This window comes from Glycine soja, chromosome 14, assembly GCF_004193775.1.
Source record: "Glycine soja cultivar W05 chromosome 14, ASM419377v2, whole genome shotgun sequence".
In the NCBI taxonomy this organism is placed as follows: domain Eukaryota; kingdom Viridiplantae; phylum Streptophyta; class Magnoliopsida; order Fabales; family Fabaceae; genus Glycine; species Glycine soja.
Window position 1 is genome coordinate 48,569,930 of NC_041015.1, and position 22,173 is coordinate 48,592,102.

General features: G+C 33.7%; 2 protein-coding genes across 8 annotated transcripts; both read left to right on the forward strand.

Moving 5' to 3' along the window:
• Positions 1-5,795: 5,795 nt before the first annotated feature.
• Positions 5,796-8,161, forward strand: LOC114384351 (protein CHUP1, chloroplastic-like). 3 transcript variants are annotated; one of them, XM_028344013.1, is made up of 5 exons: positions 5,796-6,580; positions 6,690-7,006; positions 7,095-7,206; positions 7,665-7,796; positions 7,863-8,161. In XM_028344013.1, exons 1-5 carry the CDS (start codon positions 5,909-5,911, stop codon positions 7,917-7,919), a joined length of 1,290 nt encoding a protein of 429 aa, XP_028199814.1. In that variant the 5' UTR covers positions 5,796-5,908; the 3' UTR covers positions 7,920-8,161. The 3 variants fall into 3 exon arrangements, with proteins under 3 accessions (XP_028199814.1, XP_028199815.1, XP_028199813.1); XM_028344014.1 differs by having other exon boundaries at positions 5,797-6,580; positions 7,878-8,161; XM_028344012.1 differs by having other exon boundaries at positions 5,798-6,580; positions 7,871-8,161.
• A 2,009-nt stretch (positions 8,162-10,170) lies between these two features.
• Positions 10,171-22,066, forward strand: LOC114384952 (6-phosphofructo-2-kinase/fructose-2,6-bisphosphatase-like). Of its 5 annotated transcripts, XM_028344806.1 has the most exons (23): positions 10,176-10,471; positions 10,571-10,634; positions 10,879-11,174; positions 11,701-11,898; positions 12,561-12,770; positions 12,912-13,007; positions 13,246-13,344; positions 13,459-13,488; positions 14,544-14,597; positions 15,430-15,483; positions 15,564-15,641; positions 15,760-15,851; positions 15,939-15,996; positions 16,081-16,155; positions 17,169-17,216; positions 19,676-19,773; positions 20,554-20,629; positions 20,799-20,861; positions 20,946-21,037; positions 21,188-21,256; positions 21,344-21,407; positions 21,495-21,560; positions 21,786-22,066. In XM_028344806.1, the coding sequence occupies exons 1-23, from the start codon at positions 10,304-10,306 to the stop codon at positions 21,861-21,863; spliced, it is 2,226 nt and encodes a 741-aa protein (XP_028200607.1). In that variant the 5' UTR covers positions 10,176-10,303; the 3' UTR covers positions 21,864-22,066. The 5 variants fall into 5 exon arrangements, 3 of the variants coding, with proteins under 3 accessions (XP_028200609.1, XP_028200608.1, XP_028200607.1); XM_028344807.1 differs by lacking the exon at positions 17,169-17,216 and having other exon boundaries at positions 10,175-10,471; XR_003660817.1 differs by lacking the exons at positions 20,799-20,861; positions 20,946-21,037; positions 21,188-21,256; ... (1 more) ...; positions 21,495-21,560; positions 21,786-22,066 and adding an exon at positions 18,233-18,675 and having other exon boundaries at positions 10,171-10,471; positions 20,554-20,572.
• Positions 22,067-22,173: the final 107 nt, after the last annotated feature.

Here is a 22,173-nt window from a genome sequence, read left to right on the forward strand (position 1 = left end):
TCAGTCTGTTATAAAAGCTTGGGCCTTGAAATCTGTGCTTTGGGCTAATCATTTACGGACTTAGAATACATATCGCAAAGTAAAACCAACAATGTTATTTCCACTCTTTTATGTTAAGTTCACACCCCACTTTATTTTTTTTAACATACATTTCCTATTCTAACCTCCTCCCTCCCCACCCCCCCACCCCCCCCACCCCCCCCACCTAGAGCCATCAAAATTTTATGTGTGTGGAAAACTATAAATTTTAGTCCATACGCTATGCATAAAAGTTAAGTTTTTATTCTTAACACTGACACCAAAAAAAAACTTTTCTAGCTATGTAAAACTGCTAAAGAAAACTTTTTGTCAGTGATAAACCACTACAAACAACTGTGTAGCTAGAGAGTAGAGACCAAAACACATAAGTTTTTTTTATAGGAACTTAAACTTAAAATAAAATAAACATAGTGATCAAGTTAATAGTTTAACCAAAATAATATTTTCATGTTTTTCTATATTTGTATTCTTATGGTAAACGGTAAATACTTTTTTTCCCCACAGAAATGTTAGAAGTTGCTATGTAATTTAATCAATGACTTTCTTTCACTCTCACTTTTTCCTCTTATAACTTGAATTTTAAAATTTGTTTCTAAATACATTTTTAAAATTCTCTATAGCATCAACAAAATCCGATACAATCAATAAATATTTAAGCCCCTTAAAGTTATTGCAAGAATTCAATAATCCCTTTTATATTTAGTATCAATTCGACCACTGGTATATGCCAAAAATAATACTGTAGAGTAACATTCACGTTATTGTGTTCTTAAAAATACATTCCTCAAAATGCAATTCTGTGTGTTTAAATTCACGGCAATAAAATTAATTTTACAAAATTAATTATGGTCAGGATTGATTATGAAATAACGTAATTTTACAAAATAAATATAGCATGAATTTTAATTATATTTTTAAATTAACATTGATATGAGGATAAATTAGACAAAAACTACCTAGAATTAATTTTAGTAGAAGTAAAAATTATTTCTACTTGCTGGAATTCCACCATAATTTTTTTCACCATAATTAATTCTACAAAAATAACCAAACATGCAAATGTTTTATCAAAATCAAGTTTGACTCACCTAACCATACTTTACCATAATTTTAAGTGCAATCCAAACACACTCTTATAAATATTATTCCAACACCATTTCTAAATAACAATACTCCTTTTCAGAAATTTTATGGTCATACATGTGATATCTCTACACTGAAAGTGTTTGGGTGTTTGTGTTATATTTCTAAAATTACTGCATCTGACCATTCTCTGTTTTTAAAGATTTCTGAATCATCTGCTACAGCCCTTCTTGTGTATGTAGACGATATTGTTCTTGCAGGTAACAATATTGTAGAAATTGAAATTATTACAGGCCTCCTTGATCATGCCTTTAAGATAAAGAATCTTGGCAATCTCAGATATTTTTTGGGCCTTGAAGTTGCCCGAAACAGCTCTGGAATTCATCTCTCTCAACGCAAGTACACTCTTGACATTTTGACAGACTATGGTATGTTAGCATCACGCCCTGTTGCCACGCCAATGGATTACACTGCTCTGATACCATAACAAATAACAGATAGAATATGGCAGGGTGATACGTAATGCAAGCACAAAACATGCTGCCTTGTATATTCAAGTAACAAATGATCAACCTATATATATACAAGGTGAGATGAGAGAGAAAGCAAATAGCAGAAAAGCAATACGGCACAGAAAGCATGAACCCAAAACTAATTATTGTTAAGATCCCCCTTGTGCTATCTTTTATCTTTATGAGTATAATGTTCACTTGGAACTATGGAACAATGAAGAAACATGAATTTGATGTGGAGAACAAGGTTTCAATGAGCAAGATACTATCCTTGGGACCTTGCTTAGGCATGGTCCGTGTCCCGGGAATAGGAGTCATTTTCAGCAATCTGGCTTCAGGTGTTCCTGCTATTTTTGGACATTTTGTTACAAACTTGCCAGCATTCCATCAGGTGTTAGTTTTTGTATGTGTCAAATCAGTTCAAGTTCCTTACGTCACTGACAACAAACGGTTAGTCATCAGCAGGATTGGCCCGAAGGAGTACTGCATGTTTTGTTGCATTGTCAGGTATGGTTACAAGGATCTGCAACAAGAGAACTACAATTTTGAGAACAAATTGGTAAGTGCAATAATACAATTTGTAGAAATAGAAGAGTGATCCAGCACCAACACCAGAAGAATTTTCTATGGATAGTGGAAACTTAAATGTGGAACACCTTGGTGTTTCACCACACACTTTGAGTACCTCATGTTACATAGAGAAAATTTTCCCATTTTCATGTGTTTTACGTGTGAAGAAGAATGACAATGATCATCTTCAAGAGACTCCCTATAAATATGAGTCTATGCAGATTTTAAAAGCCAAGGAGTCTGGTGTTACCTATATACTTGGACATTCCTATGCAGAGGCAAAGAAATCGTCCACCATTCTAAAGAAATTTGCCATAAATGTTGTTTATGCATTTCTAAGCAAAAATTGCAAAGACGCTGATGGGTTTTTGAACGTAGCTCAGACTTCTTTGCTAGAAGTTGGTATGGTTTACCATGTCTAACTCTAACCATTTCACTGAGGTATTTGCATAAAAGAAAATAGTCAATTTGTAAATGTTGGTTAAAAACATTGACAATGACTTCCACAAGGCAGTTATCAAGATCAAGCAGCTGTAGATTTTACATCATTGAGCTCTAGGTGTTCATGATTCTGTATATAAGAATGTAATTTAAAAATTTGTTTCATACAAAAAAATGTAAAATATGCACAGGTACATATTTCTTGTAACACCAGACTTCAATTTCCTCCATAATGTAGAATATACACAGGTTCCCATATACTTGGACAATAATATTACTTATTCTACATTCTTGATGCACACTGAATTTAAGCCTCACAATTCTAACCTTCTCTAATTGTATTGGATGAAATTGAAAAACTTCAGAAGTTCTATAATAGCTTTTGCATGTGCTAATAGGAATTGAATCTGTTGGCTTTTCCAACTCATTTTATCTTGATTAAACCATGTTCTCAACCAGCATCTCTTTTCAAGAAAGTACCTCCGATCAGCTCGTCTAATTTCACTAGTTTTCTCTTCATTATGACATTGGACACTACCAACAATCATAATCCACCTCTAATATCCAAATATAAAGTGCCTAAAAAATAAATAAATCATTTCCAACAAGAATGGTAGCGTACTTAATACTATATACCCTACTGAGGGTCTTCACGCTACCATGCATCGTGTACTTTTATTTTTACATTACCCTTTCTAATGATAGCATTTAATTCGTAACCATAAGTTTATTTGACAGTTTCACTATCCAAGCTTTGAAATTATCAAATTAGTTTTTAGTGACACAAATGTATTAGGAACATGCTCAACTCTAGCCAGCGATCTTTTGTATCGTCATATGTGGACTTGGTGTTCCAAGGTGGAATAATAGTAAATTGATTGGTAGGCAGAAACAAAAGTATTTAGTGGGCTAAAACTATTTTGCAAATTTGATATTGAAATTTGAAGAAATTTAAAGAAATTTGTGTTAGTTTTAGATTTTTGAACTGATCCTTCTTTTTTCATCAAATAAATAAGAGATATAATATGCATACAACAATTTATACAATATCATATATCACAAGTGATATATATATATATATATATATAAAGACTTATGAAAGTTGGTGATTTTTTCTCTTCTAAAATACATTTTTGGTTCTTTACCTTTTTAGCAAAATTAGTTTTAATCTTCTATTTTTTATTTTTTTATTTTAATCGGTCTAAAGGATCAAAATTTATGCGAATATTTTGGAGTCTCATAAGAGAGGTAAAGATCGTAATTACGGTGATTGAAACAAAAAATAATAATTGATTGTGTAAAAATCTTTTAATAGTGCATGAAAGTTAAAGTTTTTTATTATGAAATAAAATTTATACAAGTTCTATTAAATAATAAATAAAACTAGACAGGAAAGTATAACTCACAATATTATCTATTTATTGGACCTACGTGAATTTAACTCAGTAATAAATATAATGTGTTGAACAACGAAAAAGAAAAGTGTGCTACAAAGATATATATGTTGTTTGCATTTCTTCCCTCATCAATGTTATGTACATTATTTGTGTGGATAAGAATGATATATAAGATTTGGACGTAAAACAGCCTGCAAGGCTGGACAGTGGGGCTATATAGAAACATTTTTGAAAGGTTACGCATGTTCCATATTCATCTATGTAGGAACCCAATTTGATATTCTTAGTCTTTGATGTGTTGACCCAACAATATTCAAATTCAATGTGTACAATCTAGCCAACTATATACAGCTCCAACCGCGCAATAAATGTTAACAGAATCATAGCTGTCATTGAAACTTCACAAGAATTCCCAAATGCTGCATGAGGTGTAGACTTCTTCCCTCATATTCAGGGCATCTACATATCAACTTTACATTATTTCTTATTTCTCTAAGTTGATACTATATTTTAATTGATGCAACTTTTATAATGTGCTTGCTCTACACTGTTCTTTTTTCGAGTTAGAAAGAAAGAAGAAAGAAAGGAAGGATGAGATAAGCTACCTACCCCCAAGAGAAAAAAAACAAATTTGTTCCCTAAAAATTACTGTTAGTGATGGTAAAGAGAATGGAATGACATATAGTTTAATATATATGATGTTTTGAACAAATATTTTAAGGAGTTGGAACAATGTTTCTGATTACTTTCACGTTCTTCACCTAAAGCATAAACAGTACCAATCTACATCAATTCAATTCACACTTTCGGTAGTGGAAAGGGTAGAAGGGGTGGTGAATTTAAGTCCATGGTATTAGGAGTAGAAATGAAGAAAAGGGGCTAAGGATTTCAGGAGGGGTTTTGAGACAACATAATTAATTGGAAAAAAAATGTAGATATCATAAGGATCTTATTTGGTATGTTGTAGTAATCACCACCTTTCCTTATGAATATTTTCACGTACCCTTCTAGGAATTTCACTATGTGAGATACATTTTCCTACCTCCTTTGTCCTTTCTTTTCATTGCTTCATATGCAAAGAATGGCCAAATGCCAATCAACTAGAAGAAGAAGGGCACTTCTCAAATGATGGAAAGAAAGGTAACCATCACAATGGAGCTAGGCTGACCCAATGACACTCCAATTCCACATGTTACACTTGTACATGACAGATTTGTAAAGATTAAAGAGAGTTCCATATAGGTAGGTATTAGGACTTTGTAACCAGTTCGGTATACTAACTAGTTTTTTTGCCACGTGTATTGTAAATAGAAAATCTGAATTGAATTAAGAGTTGACATGATTAAAAAATAGAAATTAATGAGACAAGACAAACATATACTCACTAATGCCAAATAACCTCACTTGGCAAAATTTTGTGGTAAAGGTGTACCGCTAAACCCTCAAAGATATGACACCATAACAAATTAGAAAGCAAGAAATCTCACCCCGCAAAAGATTAATCTAAAATCAAAAGCATTAAAGTAGAGTAAATTTGACCAAAGAATTTAAGGTTGTACCTAACATGACACTCTAAGTGCAGCTATCACATACTAGCGCTGCCATCAAGCCCAAGTAATCTCCTATCCCCCATAAAATTTGTCACAAAGAAATCATAATGAGTCTTTATAGCAAAGTGCATTAAAGTAGTGTGAAATGTCCAAAGCATCCTTATCAAGACTATTGTTCCTCTCATGTCCATAAAGCCATTGCAAGCATCTTCAGGGGCATTCTTGAAGATTTAACTCCTACATACCAACCTTACTTCAAAAGCAAGACCAAATTTAGAAGAAAAACAAGCAAGACCATCTAATAGCTATCTTTCTGATGAGGGAAGGGGAGACAATGCTACAGGAAGAGAATGAGTCTGAGATCACTTCTCTCAAGAAAAAACTTGAAGTCCACATGGCAAGAAATGAGTTACTACAGAATGAAAACCAGGAACTTAGAGAAGAAGTAGTTCGTTTAAAGTCACAGATAATTTCACTTAAAGCACACAACATGGAGAGGAAATCCGTTCTATGGAAGAAGTTACAGAAATCCATAGACGACAACAACAATTCAGAAGCACATCAACAACATAAAGCACCACCAGTTCAGGTAATCACATGTGAAAAGAGTTCACAAAATGAGAATGTGCATACAAATCCAGGTTTCCAAGACTCAGCAGCACCTAGAAAAGACAAACCAGCAATAGTTCCACCAGCTCCTCCACCAAGGCCTTCTCCCACCCTCCTTCTTCCTCCTTTACATAAAAAAGAGAAAGGACTTAAAGTTCAGCCAACAATAGCACCACCACCACCTCCAACACCGCCAAAATTATCATTGGTTGGGTTAAAATCAGTGCGCCGTGTGCCTGAAGTAATTGAATTGTATCGTTCCCTTACACGAAAGGATGCTAACATGGAAAACAGGATACATTCCAATGGAATTCCCACAGTAGCATTCACCAGAAACATGATTGAGGAAATTGAAAACCGCTCAACTTATCTCTCAGCTGTAAGTTTAGTTCCAAACTGCTCAATGCTCATCATATTTATGTGTCAAATTTTCTTATGTAGATTAATCTACATCTATTCTCATTGATACTATGCACATTCCTGGACAGATAAAATCAGAAGTTCAAAGACAAGGGGAGTTCATCAGTTTCTTAATTAAGGAGGTAGAGTCCACCTCTTTTGCAGATGTTTCTGAGGTGGAATCATTTGTCAAATGGCTAGATGGGGAACTATCTTCATTGGTGGATGAAAGGTCAGTGCTAAAACATTTTCCTCAATGGCCAGAACAAAAAGTAGATGCACTCAGGGAAGCAGCTTGTAACTACAGAGATCTGAAGAACCTTGAGTCTGAAGTTTCATCCTATGATGACAATCCCAAAGAGCCATTGGTTCAGACTTTGAGAAAGATACAAGCACTGCAAGACAGGCGAGCATGTACAAAATTTACAATCTGCTAAGTAAAACTTTTGAGCAATACTTAAAATCAATTGAAAGTGCCACTTTCAAATGTGCAGATTGGAGAGAAGTGTGAGTGCTAAAGAGAGGATGAGGGAGAGTACTAGCAAGAGATACAGGAATTTCCATATCCCTTGGGAATGGATGCTGGACACAGGCATTATTGGTCAGGTGGGGAGTAGATAGCTTACTTATGCCTTAAGACCACAATATAACACAACCTTTTTACAAAATAATGTTCATTGGTTAGTATGCTTTGCTTACTAATGATGATGTGTGTTTTGTTCTACATAAACGAGGTTTATTGGTCAATATGCTTAAACTCAAGCTTATGTGAAATCAAGAAGAAAAAAAGTTATTTATTGGCTACTATGTGTCTATGCCTAAACACGAGTTTATACAAAAAAGAAAAATGTTATGTATTGTAACCTAGAGTCTAGAATAGAGCTAACAAGACACTAAATGAAATCATGCTGGTGAATGACCCTTTGTGATTGTCCAAACAACCGGAAAATTGATTGGTATATAATGTTCTTGCCTCATACCCTCTATGTTATACATTTTTGTAGATGGGTCTAGTTATTACCATCAAAACCAATTGAAAGGCTTTATCTTGTTATTGACTGCAGATGAAGCTAAGTTCATTGAAGATGGCAAAGGAATTCATGAAACGGATAACCAAGGAATTAGAGTCAAATGAACTTTTGCAGGAAGATAACCTCTTTGTACAAGGAGTTAAGTTTGCATTCAGAGTGCACCAGGTAGAGTACATTCCTCAAACACCCCTAAGTTAACATTTCCTCTTATCCAACTCATCAGCCATGAAGCCTTTCAGTTTGCAGGTGGCTTTGATACTGAGACCATTGAAGCATTTGAAGAATTGAAGAAGATTGGTTGTGCTATACCAAGCTATAGTAATCTGATTAAATTCCCCATACTTGTTAAAACTTGCCAGAAACCTATATCTTAACTTAAATTGTCTTCTCTTAATTATTTGATGTATACACATTAGCCGCGGAATTGAGAAAATGTATATGCTCCTCTATGTGACTTCTTAAAGCATTGCCTACTTTTGGATAGTAGGTATATGCTTTCTTAATTATGCAAGAGATAAATCCTCATTACAGTCTCTGTGCTTCAAAAAGCAAACCATTTCCAAAATGAGGACCATATAGTACTTAATAGGCTCCAGTACCAAGACATGGTTGGCAGTAAAATCCCATTAAATTAAAAAGAAATAAGTTAAAATATGTTTTTCTTCCATGTAACATTATCAAAGTATGTATATCATCTTTGCAAAAAAATTCATCTATTTTTTCATCTTCACAAAATTAAAATATAGTATTTTATGATCGAGAGCAAAACTCAATTGATTCCCATACTTATGTGTCACTCTCCTTCTTAGGTGTTAATTTCTCATTAAGTGCACCCCTCACAGTGAAGCATCCAAATCCCAAAATATTATTTCCGTTTGAAGCTACTGCAAATCAGAAAACACTCACATTCTTTGTCCCTTATCTGCAAAGGTTTGCTCCTATACAAAACATAAACGAAAAAACAATGATAAATTTCATCAAGATCATCACAGCTTATTTCCCAAACAGACATGTGAAACAAAGACCCAAAAAACAAAACATACCCAGAGCTGTATAAAATGGAAAGAAATCCAGATTGGAATGTGTTCTTGAACATCTTCCGCACCATCAAACCGACAAAACATCAATAGCAAATTTTAAAAACCAAAATAAAATAAAAATGAGAAAAAACAAGACACGGAAAAAAAAAAAAGTAAACGAAAATTAGATGTGTGAAAGAGATGAACAAACACGCGAAAGTAGCAATCTGAAATCCTACTATAAAGGAACACAAAAAAGAGATGAACACAAATTGGTCTTAGTCATCATCCCATGTTTTTATGATAATTCAGTTCAGGGTGGTCAAGGATTAAAAAAAAAGTTTAATTAGTTTTTCCAGTTTTTAAACTTATCTGTTTTGGTTTGAGTAACAAGTGGATCTATAGTTCACTAAGTTTCATAATCAATTTTTTAGTACCTTAAATTTATATTTTAATTTTTAAAAAGTTTTTATAATTAAATTTTTTTAACTTGTTAGTTGGAATAGACATTTTGAAAATTAAAATGTAAATTTCAGAAACTAAAAATTCATTTATTAATTATAAGAACTAAAATAAATTAATTTTAAAACTATAAAGACTAAATGAAAAATTAAACCTTAAAAAAATTTCAAATTCTCATCTTGTTAAAAAAAACTATTTTTTCTAATGAAAAAGTATATCTATAAAATAAAATAATATTATGTAGGATTAATTACATTTTTTATTTTTGATTTTTTAATTTTTGACAAATTTTACCTCAACAAATATAGGAGATATCACCACATGTGTTAAATGATGTTAAATGGGATGAAAATAATTATATGAATGATGTCTCCCATTAATTATACATAATATGACACCTCTTAATAGTAACTAAACCCTGAAATTTTAGTTAGTATAAGTAAATAATTTTCTAAAATATCCATACTAATAAGTAGTTTAGTGAAATTACCCATTTTAATAAATAAAAAAAATCCTGATTTGGTGAGAAAAAAGAAGGACGCAGGTGAGCTTCATATTTCAGCTACTCAATTGAGCCTATGAGAATGAGATACATCACTTTGGACCTTTTTGTCTTCAATGCGTCATTTCTCCCTTGTACACTAATCCCTCCCTCTTCCACGAATCTTCCACCTATTATTGGCAGTAGCACAGAATATATTTTGATGCGATCTTACCTATTTTTTTCATTCCTTCACTTTTTGGAGTATCTCAAATTGAGGGAAGAATTTGCTTTTGCCATCTTTTATCTCGACCATTTCTTAAAAAATCTACAATTCCATACGTGCTGTTAATAAAAATTTATGATAATGATCAAATTTCTCGTACATCTTAATTGTATTTTTTTAAAATAAGAGGCTAATATCACATTTTCAATCACAAGTTAAGGAAATGTTTTTTAATTCATTATTCTTATTAGGTTAACTGAAACCTAATAATAATTAAATATAATATTTACGGAAATCTCAAAAAAAAGATTTTGTCCTTTTTAATTCTCTCTTTCCGTGTCACACTGTTAACAGTTAGACACTTGATAAAGATTTTTCGTACACATATGTAACACACATCGTTAAGAACCTTCCATTCCGTTTCAGTTCAGTTGCTGCTGCTAGTGCTATCGCACTGTCACGATCACGAAACTCTGAAGAATCAATGGTGGGGAATAGTGAAGAAGACCGAGATGGCCTTCACCAATCGCCGTTACGAATCCCGGAATTGCTCTATGTTTCGGTGAAGATGGAGAATCCCAATCTCACTCTCTCTGGGGACCTTCTCCCTCACATATCTGGCTCTTGCCCTTCTGGGGATCCTTCCAAAGCTGTAATTTTGATTCATACCCATTTCGCCATTTCGTTCCTATTATTCTGGGTCTCTCTTAGTTTTTCTTATTGTTGTTGTTTTTTGGTGTAAAATTTTCAGCTTTCTATGGAACGGGAATCAGCGTCAGTGTGGGAGTTGAGCTTTGTTGTTCCACCTAATCACGGTAATGCTTTCTCATATGCTTGATGTTTGCCTTTTCTTTTTAGGTTAAAGTTATATAATTTCTGCAAAACAGAGAATTTTTTTTAAGTGCAAAGTTTTACTGTGAGTATTGAGTGATAGCTTTATTGAGATGGTATTAAGATGTCTTGCAGGTTAGTTTTGGTGATTGTCTGGCTGAAGTGAAAGGGGTTGTGTACTAGACTGCGTTTCTAACCTGAAGTTTTGATTTTGTTTGGAATTTTCAGAAGCTTTAGAGTTTAAGTTCCTTTTGAAGCCCAAGTACATCGATAATCCTTGTTTTGTTGAGGAGGGTCCAAGTCGAGTACTTATTGGGGGAGCATTGCAATATGGTGACAGACTGGCTTTGTTTAGGCTTGATAATGATCAAGTTCTTGAGTATCGAGTATTTGTGGAAGCAAAAAGGGCTTCTCCCTTTGATCTTGCAGCTAGTTGGAGGGCTTATCAGGAGAATTTTCGTCTTTCAACTGTACGTGGGATACCTGATGTCAGCATAAATTCAGAAGTTCAGACAGGTAGTGAGGTAAGACTCCAATTACCAGTTTTCTTTGTTTGTTTTTCACTTTGGAAGATGGGGTTGTGGTTGTGGTGCAGGGGTGCATGACATTAAGAATCAGGTTTTCTAGCCATGGTCACTGTGATAGCCCAATTAATGTCTCCTCTCCTCTTTTTGATACACAATTAATTTCTCTTTCAGTTGTGTGAGCATTTTCAGGACTCAGGTTTTTTTTTTCTTCTTCTTTAATACCAGCCAATTTTAGTTGTCATTATCTTATAGACCTGTAATTTTTTCTGTGGTACTTTTTAAATTGATAGTGCAAAACATTTATCGTCAATGGTCAAGTGATTAGTCAGGTGAAATTCAATAGTTTCTCGTAGAAGTGCATGTCTGTATCTTACATTACCAGTGCTTATCATGTATCGTAACTGATGCTCTTTATATTCCCCACTCTTTTCTCTTTTTCCAACTTTCAGTTAATATGTATATAAAAAAACTTTTTGCTAACAATTACACTGTATCTCATGCTTAATTTTTACTTTTTATTCAGAACATCTCATCTGTGAGTTTGGAACTTGATCTTGAGCATTATATTGTTCCATCTCCCCCAGTTTCTGCAAGTTCAGCACTTGTATATGCTGCTAACATGACTGAGAATCCCAGGTCACTAGATAGTGGGTTTGCCAGCATTTCGTCTTCTACTGTAGATGGTGGTGTTCCTATGATCGATCAACCAGAAACAGTAAAGGTTTAACTTTCATATTCACATTTCAAATTCATAATTTTACTTTCTAAAATGATTGGTATAAAAACATGTAAAATCAGTGCAGAGGTATTTTGACATAATTTCGATGAATCTGTGGTTATCTGTGACGTATTCAGAAGTCTTTTTACCTGAACCAGAAGCTGTGATGGATTTGTAGTTGTATTTACCTTAAAAGACTTTAATTGGTTGAGGAAGTAGATTCTTATGCTCTACATCTTAGACACATCTTCTGTACTTCTAAAGTGTGATGCTGACTAGTATGTTGAGGCTTGGAAGTGTAATGTGTTAAGTTTACTCTCTATCTCTATCTCTGTTTTCCTTTGATAAGTAACTAAAGCTGTGTTAAAAGGGTTGGAAAGTATCTCCAATTTAGACAAAATCTCTTCTACTTTGGTCCTGTATATTTGTGCTAATAATTAGGATTTTATTTCTATATTTTTGGAATTATTTTCCTGCATTACTAGTTTCATGAAATTGGGGATTGTAGATCATTTTATAACTTACAAGTAACTGCACAAATGATGTTTAAAACGCCAATTGCCTCTTCTGGAGGTGATGAGAAAAAAAAGTAAGCTAATGGATTATGTGGATTCTTGATAATGCAATATATCACATCTAATAGGCTATGTTAATGTTCCAACTAGTTTATGGAGGTTAATGCCCCTGATCCAGCTAAGGTGTACCAAAGTCCTGGAATGGTTAAATCTCAGTCAGCAGGAACCATTTTACCTCTGCAAAAGGAAGGTGATATGAGAGGACTTCTTGTTGATAGGGGTGTTGGAGTTCCCAGACTTGTAAAATCTTCTAGCTCATATGCTTTCACTACTAATCTTAATTTGTATACTGATACTAAGGTTTGTATAAAATGATTTCCATTTTTTGTTTATTATTAAAATTTATTTCCACTGGATTAATTTATGTTGCATCAAACATTTCACTTGAGGTTATTAACAAATAGTTGCTTCTGCTCCCCTCCCCTCCTGGTTTTATGGCAGAATTCAATTCCAGCTGCTGCTGGAGCTGTTGCAGCTGCTGCGATTGCTGATCAGATGCTAGGTCCCAAGGAGCATAGACATTTGGCGATTGTCATGGTATTGTTCTTGCTTGATGAATAATTACACAAACTTTTTTAGCAATACTGGTTATCACTTTGTTATGGGATTTGAGTTGGAGTTTTGAGAGAGATTCAAAATGAGACAATATATCTTGAGAAGTTAGAATTTTGGAAGTACCTGGAAAAAAAAATGCCACATTCCCATCTGTAGTTCATCTAATTTAGTAAAATAAAATATTTGAAAATGAATAATTTCATTAGTTTCTTTTCCTTAGGTGAGTTTGCCAGCTCGAGGCAAGACTTACACTGCAGCTAAACTAACAAGATATCTTCGATGGTTAGGTCATAATACCAAACACTTCAATGTTGGTAAGGTTGTTCACATTCTTGACTCATTCTTCTTAGTAATCAATCATCTTGTTGTATCTAACGAAAGGCAGGAAATATGTCAAGTTTGAATTTAACACACTTATGTTTCAATGTTGCAGTATCGTCGCCTTAAGCATGGTTCTAGTCAGGTAAACTTAATGTAGAAGAATCAATTGAATGGTTTATGCTTTCTCATGTAATGTTTATCTACATTATATGGCAGAATAATTTTCATTAGTGCATAAATTTATTCTGATATTTAATATATATTGTGTATTTTTTAATGTTAAATGTATATCTTATTGCATGATACACTGTGCTGTTTGTCATAAGAATTGATATGGTTCATGTTAGTGTAGATTAGAGGATTTGGTAGGTGAAAATAATTCCTGTGTCTGAGAATTCTTTATCTAGAGATTGTTATTTTTCTGAAGTTTAATGGGTGACATCTATGGGTTCTTAGTTGATTTTGAGGATACAAGAATGATTATTGGAGTTTAAAAAAAAAAAAGTTAGTTGGTTAAATCTGCCCTTATTACAGGAAATATGAGAAACCAATCTGTTAGGACCTCTATCAAAATATGTAAGAATAAGAATAAATAGAAAGAAATCAGGTTCTAATTGTGTTAATTATGCCACGTGACAGGCATGATTCCAATACAATGGACTTTTTGTGTTCTCTAATGTTCGCTAACAGCTCTAAGACTTTTTTAATGGCTGAAAATGGAACATGGCTTTAAATTTTTCAATAATTCAGTTTGTTCATCATGAGGATTCACAGAGGAACCACTTGGACTAAACTCAAGCTATTAAATTTTGACCAAAGAATTTTATAATTCCAAACATCCCTTCAAATTAAAGCTCATTGGGCAGAAAATGTTAAGATAACATAGGGTTACTGTTTCCTTGTACTAAACTTATAAGTTAAAACTACTATGCACTGAATTGTAATAAATAAGATGGGGGCAGTGGTCAGTACTGAACTTTATTCCGGTCAAAGAGAACTGGGGCATTACCCTAAAAATAATTAAGTTAAATCAAACATCACCAATTCTTTGATAAAATCTGTCATCCATTGAAATGTCATTAACCATGGGTGCTTGATTCCCTGGTTTATGTTAGTTTCATTCTTGGACTCATGATGTTATGGTACTGTCATGCTTTCTAGGAAAACTTACAATCCATGTCATATTCTTCTCTGCAGTCTGCTGATTTCTTTCGAGCTGACAATCCTGAAGGTGTGGAGGCACGTAATGAGGTAACTCCTGGCCAATAATATTTTTTATTTGAATACCTGAAAGAATAATTTAAATTGGTTGTGTATAATTAGGTCGTTGATGTGTATAATCAGGGAGCATTTGTAAGAGTTTATTTTAAACTTATTTATAGTATAAGCACTTGTGTAAGTGTTTAAGAGAACTTATTAAAATAACTTATGATATGTCCATAAGTTGTTTTAAAGATTATTTCAATAAGCTTTCTCGGAAAGCTTAAGAAAAAACTTACAGCTTATATGAAAGCAATTTAATTCCTTTTCAATTATGGAAACGTGTACATAAGTACTTACATGATAAGTACTTATTCAACAAGCTCCTATTTAATTTGTTTCCCAAACAAACCCTTAGTTGAAGATGTTGCTTCTAGACTTTATACCATCTTATTACATTCAACTAATTATTTTTTGACTCTTAACTTTTTAATATATATTTTTTATGTAGTCACAAACAATTAACTGTGTTCAAATTATTTTATGACTAATGATCTGGTACATGTAGGAGAATAAATTTCAGAAACTATTTCTTTTATGAATTTTATAGTCTTTCAATAAGAGGTTAGTTGCTGTTTTGGTTTTGAAGCATATCCTTTGAGAGAGAAACCCATATGGTTAAAATCGTGTCTCAACCCAACTACACCATGTACTCCATATTTAAATAATGAACATAGTAAATGAAACAATATGTATTTATTTTACTGAATGTTAAGATGTGTAGACTGAACCTAGCAATTTGTCTTAGATGATTCTAGTAAAATGTAACTCCATGTCAACCTTTCTCTATGTAAAATAGTTTTAATATGTCATGTACCACTAGGTAGCAAAGATGGCATTTGAAGATATGATATCTTGGATGCAAGAAGGTGGCCAGGTAAATTCATTCTTTTAGATAACTTTGTTACTTAAGCCTTCTTTCAAATTTTTTCAACTTAAGTTTTAATTTGGATATAGGTTGGGATATTTGATGCCACAAACAGTAGCAAGCAGCGAAGAAACATGCTGATGAAATTGGCTGAAGGTAGATGCAAGGTATTGTAGTCAGTGTCTCACAGATGGGTACTGCTATGTAATATGTATGATAATTTGATATGAAAATGATATTTTTAATTTTGAAGTCTTCCAATGTATCCTTGTGTTTTTGTTGCAGATCATTTTTCTGGAAACGATATGCAATGATGTTGACATAATTGAGAGGAATATACGCTTTAAAATTCAGCAGAGTCCCGACTATGCAGAAGTGTAATGTTTCCTTTTAAACCAGTGACATCTTATCTTAATGAGTAAATGGAACTGTAGATACATATACGATTAGCTTTTCTTTTGCAGATCAGATTTTGAGGCTGGGTTGCGAGACTTTAAAGAACGTGTCGCCAATTATGAGAAGGCAAGTCTTTCATATGTACTTTTAAATTTTAATGGCTATTCAAGGTGAGCTTTTGCTTTAAATAATGTTGATTTCATATACCAGGTTTATGAGACCGTAGAAGAAGGATCTTACATAAAAATGATTGACATGGCCAGTGGACATGGAGGGCAAATACAAGTAAGGTTTACATTTAATTATGTCATTTTATGTGGCAAACTGAACCATTTTACATAAATCATTGTCTGGTTAGCTAGTATTGCAAGTTTGATAATTGGTATGCATCATGCATGTTTGTTGTCCTTATAGTAGCTGTTGTTTGGGTTAGTAACATTTTTAATAGATTCTAATAGTTTAACTAGATGTAAAACCTTGGTGTGGGAAAATGACATGGTTTCACTTTCACCTCTAACTTTAAAATTTAAATAACTTATGTTGTATCCTTGAGTCCACTCTGTGCCTGTCTTAAATCTTAATTATTATTTCATGGTTCACTGCGAGTGTAGAATTGAAAGTGTGCTTGTTCTGCAAAGAACCAGTGTTTGAAAGGCATATCACTACCATATGAATGCATTAAGTTTATACAGATCACTTACCAGTATCTGAACTATACAACATATTATAACACAGACAAATTAGAAAGACTCATTAGTCAGCTCTAAACTTTGTTGGGTGACAAACTTATGATCAGAAGATAGGCTCTAAAATACGAATTGAACCCTGGGCATCTTGGTTGACCAAGCTGCGATACCATGTCAACAAACCACTCGATCTAAAAGTTATGCCAAGTAGTAAGGTGTGTGTGTATGTATGCATGTGTTTTTTTGTGTGTTCATATATATATATATATATATATATATATATATATAAACTGTATTGTAAATAGAATTATACCATGAGTTCACATTACCTGAGTGGAACTTGAAAGGGGGACCAAAATGTGGCATAGTACCATAGCCATATATACTTTATGATAAAGTGTAATGTACAAGTCATTTGTCTAACATTTAAGCACAGATGATATTAATATAATTTCTTTGTTTGAAAAATATTATAGAGACGCTGCTCTGATATTTTGGAATTCTTGCAAATATTTGTGCATCTCCTTGAATTTTTCTATAGCCATTTAGAAACATGGTTTACAGGGTAACTTTAATTTATTAATGATTTGTAAGTTCTATCTTTTGGTTTAGGTGAAAAATATCAGTGGCTACCTACCTGGCCGGATAGTATGTTTCTTGGTAAGTTTCTTTGAAGAATGTAGTGAATTACTGTCAAAGCTTCATTGATACACAGATAAACAAAACAAATGATTAAGTTAATTAATAATATGTAACCCGGTAAGACAATATTGAGAAATGTCATAGACCGACTATCCAAAATACTCAAGCTATTAAATGAAAGCATATCAATGATTTTTTATTTATTAATTTATTTGATTTATGAATGGTTTTTGTGAAATATATGATTGGATATATTTTAATATGGGATTATTTCCCTTATTACTCATTATTTAGTTTTCCTATTTTGTAAACCTTCTTCATTATAAATAAGAGTATTTGGTGTGGTCTGATAACACACAACAGTAAATAATTCTTACATGGTATCAAAACTTAGGTTATTTTTTACAAAGGACTAACGAAAGTCGTTCTCCACCAGGGACCTTATTGTCCTCGGTAGACCTCTCTATTAGTCGTCCTACTTCAAGTGACCTATTTCCACATTCCGGTGGACCTCTCTTTGCTTGTCGTCCTATTTTCGATGACCTATTTCCACATTCCGGTGGACCTCTCTTTGCTTGTCATCCTATTTTCGATGACCTATTTCCACATTCCGGTGGACCTTTCTACTCGCCACACCTTTTCCAGCGATCTTCTTTTACTTGTTTCCCCTTTCTGCCGCAACGTTCCTTTTGCCTGAAAAGTAATGTGCATGTTGTGAGCGTGCTTACACTGCCACCACACTGCCATCTCGCTGGAGTCTCCCCTCCTGACGACAACCGTGCACGCTGTCGTGTTGCAGTCTAACGACGCACACGCCATTTGGTGTGACACCTTTTCCGGCGTGATCCACTGTTTGGCGATCGATCCACCATCCTCCTCTTCCTCCATCGACACTATTTCACTTTGTTTGGCCCTGTTTAGGTTCTGTTTGGCCTTGTTTCCCTGTGTTTCATGACCTCTACCAACCCTCCTTTAGAATTCGCTTCCGCGACGACACTCACAAATGTTCCTCGCTCAGACATATCTGTGTGCAGCTTTCTTTGCAGGTGAACAGTATCAGCACCCACTGTTGGGCCTGTTTGGCAGCCAGTGTGCCACCTTCTTGTCTTCAAGAATGCCATGCCATCCACATGCACAATCAACTCAACACACCTCTGCAGCGACCCCAGCCAGGGCTCTTTTCCGGCGAGAGAAGTTCATGCACATGACGAGTGACGCATCTTCTGTGAGCATCACACTAGAACCACCTCCTTCTGCCTCAAGGCGTGCTTTATTAACAGGTGAACACCCATTGCAACTACGGGCCTTTGTTGGCTGTCATGGAGGTTTTTCGGCACAACCACACGATTGGAACCGTCTTTATTTTCATTTCTGTTGGGTTTACCACATTTGTAGCTAGCTTGGTTCATATGACATACATGCTCCTGCTTGAGGGAGAGTGTGAAATATATGATTTGATATGTTTTAATTACAGCAGGTTAGTATGGGATTATTTCCCTTATTACTCATTATTTAGTTTCCTTATTTTGTAAGCCTCTTTAATTATAAATAAGAGTATTTCGTGTGGTCTGATAAGACAACACACAACAGTAAATAATTCTTACGGTTTTGTATTTATATCACACCCCCTGACATGAACTTTGGGTTTGAAGTATCTAGCAACCCTGTACTGGAACTCAACATTTTGTTTAGGGAATTTAAGGCGGGGAGGGGGGACTTCAAAAAAGTTTTAACTCTTGATCAAAGATTCTGGTCTCATGTCATGGGCCAACTATATCGTAAGTTTTAGCTATGAAGTCAGGATACACGAATGGTTTTATATCTCTTACAAGAAAATATAGAAGGAATTTGCTGTAATTCTGACCTTTTGCCCTTCGAAGATAGACAAATTCCCTACTAATTCCCATATTGCACACATAGTGTGTTTGATTGGATTCATATAACGAAATTTATAATTGAACTTCTGTAATTGAATGGTATTTTAGGAACAATTTCAAGTCTGATTATTCTGTTGATTTTTTGGTCCCCAGTTCGTGGAGTGTCGTGCCTTTCAAGGTGGCCAAAAAGATTTTATTAATATGATGCTGGATGTGACATAAATATATTCATATAGAAAATTTGAGTTATAATTGAGAAAAACTAATACTAATATTTAATAACATTGAAGTCGTAAATGATTAGTTTAGAACATCTTGAGCGCTTAAACAGCATTAGTGGATTTTTTGGAGGCTGATAGAGCTGGAGGGAAACATTAATGGCATTTCAAAACATAAAGAACAAACTTAAAACAAATAAATCTTGTGTGACAAAAATGAATTTTGAAAATAAGCTTAGGGCAAAGTGTATTTTTGCTTAACTTCTGTGATAATGGTTTTTGTTGGAAGATTAATAATGTGATTTGTTATTATCTTGCATTCAGTAAATGCAACTGCAAATCACTTGTAAGCTTGTATGAGTGATTTGTTATTATCTTGCAGGTTAATACACATCTTACACCACGCCCAATATTACTTACCCGGCATGGAGAAAGTCAGTATAATGTGAGAGGCAGAATTGGTGGAGACTCTGCATTAAGGTATATTCTAATATTTGGCTTCTGTCTATATTCAATGTAATGTTAATATTTTTAATTAGGAGTAAGGACATTGGGTTAGAATCATCAGATATAGTAAAGTTTGTTTATTTTCTCTGTCGTTGTTAGGCAGTGAAGTCCTTATTTATTTAAGACTGATTTAGCACAGTCCGACCTTGTTATTAGTGAAAAGTGAAAACTAAGGGCTCATTTGTTTGCATCTTCTTAAACAAAAAATATTTTTTTAATTAAAAATATATAAAAAAAACCTGATAATAATTATGTAAGCTTTTCCAAGAAAAAAAAGCCTCTGAAAAAACTGTCTCAGTGCTTTTCTCATAAGCTAAACATAATAGCTTCTGAAAAAAGCTCTAGAAAAAGCTATATTGTATTGATTTTTTAAAGCTTCAACAAAAGGGCCCTAATTCTTGGCTTTTTTGTCCTGTTCTGGCATATCTTTTGGGACTTATGGATACATCCCATCTTTAAAAACTAATAGCTTTTATGTTGTTAGGTATTACTTTTCTTTCTTTCTTCTTGCTATACTATGTTTGGGTGTACCCACTCATTTCACTGAAAAAAAAAATACAAGCAGCTCTTCGATTCAAGACTTAATTGAAAAATTGATTCTAACAGCTGTCATGCAAATGGTTTTATTTCCTCCATCTTTGAATTATTTCGTATTTGCCCTTTTTTTACAAATGTCATCTAGTTTCTTTAACAAAAGTTGCTATGAAGTTTCATCTGACTATAACTGAAACACAATGCAATTTGTTTCAACAGTGAGGCTGGAGAACTTTATAAAAAGAAGCTTGCCAAATTTGTTGAAAAGCGTCTCAAATCAGAACGAGCTGCATGTGTAAGCTTATCATAAATATATGTGCAAAATATTGAAATGATGAATAGTTTGTGATGTTTGTAACTGGTGTCTAGATATGGACTAGTACACTGCAGCGAACAATATCATAAATATATGTGCAAAATATTGAAATGATGAATAGTTTGTGATGTTTGTAACTGGTGTCTAGATATGGACTAGTACACTGCAGCGAACAATTTTGACAGCAGGTCCAATTGTTGGGTTTCCAAAGGTTAGTACCATCCTTAAGTCAGGAAATATGGATTGACAAAAGTATACATTATTAGTGCTCCTGCACTTACTATCTATATGTTAGATACAATGGCGCGCACTTGATGAGATAAATGCCGGTGTGTGTGATGGGAAGACATATGAAGAAATCAAGAAGAACATGCCAGAGGAGTACGAGTATGTCACAAACTTGTAATTTGTCTTATTTCCAGTTGAATGCTACTGGTACATCAGATAAAAAAACCAGTGCGTGGTGGGAGCACGTGCTGTTTAAAAATGTTTTAAACACTTTTGTTATTTTATTTTATTTTGCCTTTTCTATTGCAGATCCCGCAATAAGGACAAACTTAGGTATCGTTATCCTCGTGGAGAGTCTTACTTAGATGTTATTCAAAGGTAGATGCATCACTTCTTTTAACATTATTTAGTTCCAAACCACTACTTGCTTGATGTAAATAACTTGAATTTTTAATAATAATGCAGGTTAGAACCTGTAATTATTGAGCTTGAGCGACAACGAGCACCTGTTGTTGTGATATCTCACCAGGTTTTCACATGAACTAGATGTAAACTTGCCCTTTTATAGGCCCTCCTACGGTTGACTTGTTCTAATTCTTGAGTTTGTTCATTACAGGCTGTTTTGAGGGCATTATATGCTTATTTTACTGACAGGCCTTTGAAAGAAATTGCAGATATTGAGGTAATATATTCATATTTAGCTGAATGTGATGTTCTTACTCTCGTATGAAAGATGGAGTTGATGCAAATGCCTAGTTGTGTTCATGGCAAACATTTAAGAAATAAATTTTAGTTATTTTGGTGTTAGAAAAAGGAAAATCTGAGGTTCACCATCCATTTTGTGAAACGTTTTACTGTAAATCATGAATTTGCGCAAGATATCTAATGTGAGTTTGCTCATTTACAGATGCCCCTCCATACGATAATAGAGATACAATTGGGAGTTACTGGTGTTGAAGAGAAAAGATACAAACTAATGGACTGAAATGAACTGAAGGGAAAGAATAGATTTAAATGAACATTTTTGTTTTTATGAGGGGAAAAAATGATGATTATCAATTTATCGTGTATATTGTAATCTTCTAAAACCACCCCTTTTAATAATTTTTATGAGCATTCCTTAGCTTCCAATTTGAAGAATTTTGAACATCAAAACAAAAACAATACTTATTACTCAACTTTCCATCATCTCCACTTCTCCCCGCCGTTTCCATTTTCCACTCAAACGCATCCTGTTGTTTGGTCACATCCTGCATGCATGGTTGAAAATTTGGAAATGCCGAGATTATTAATAT

What these genes read in the sequence shown, in the direction of transcription:
- LOC114384952 (XM_028344806.1), top strand. Translation starts at nt 10,304, where the DNA reads ATGGTGGGGAATAGTGAAGAAGACCGAGATGGCCTTCACCAATCGCCG. An exon ending in AATCAGAACGAGCTGCATGT is followed by an intron (nt 20,630 to 20,798) that starts GTAAGCTTATCA and finishes ACTGGTGTCTAG; the next exon opens with ATATGGACTAGTACACTGCA. An exon ending in TACTTAGATGTTATTCAAAG is followed by an intron (nt 21,257 to 21,343) that starts GTAGATGCATCA and finishes ATAATAATGCAG; the next exon opens with GTTAGAACCTGTAATTATTG.
- LOC114384351 (XM_028344012.1), top strand. Translation starts at nt 5,909, where the DNA reads ATGAGGGAAGGGGAGACAATGCTACAGGAAGAGAATGAGTCTGAGATC. An exon ending in ATACAAGCACTGCAAGACAG is followed by an intron (nt 7,007 to 7,094) that starts GCGAGCATGTAC and finishes TCAAATGTGCAG; the next exon opens with ATTGGAGAGAAGTGTGAGTG. An exon ending in TTGCATTCAGAGTGCACCAG is followed by an intron (nt 7,797 to 7,870) that starts GTAGAGTACATT and finishes GAAGCCTTTCAG; the next exon opens with TTTGCAGGTGGCTTTGATAC.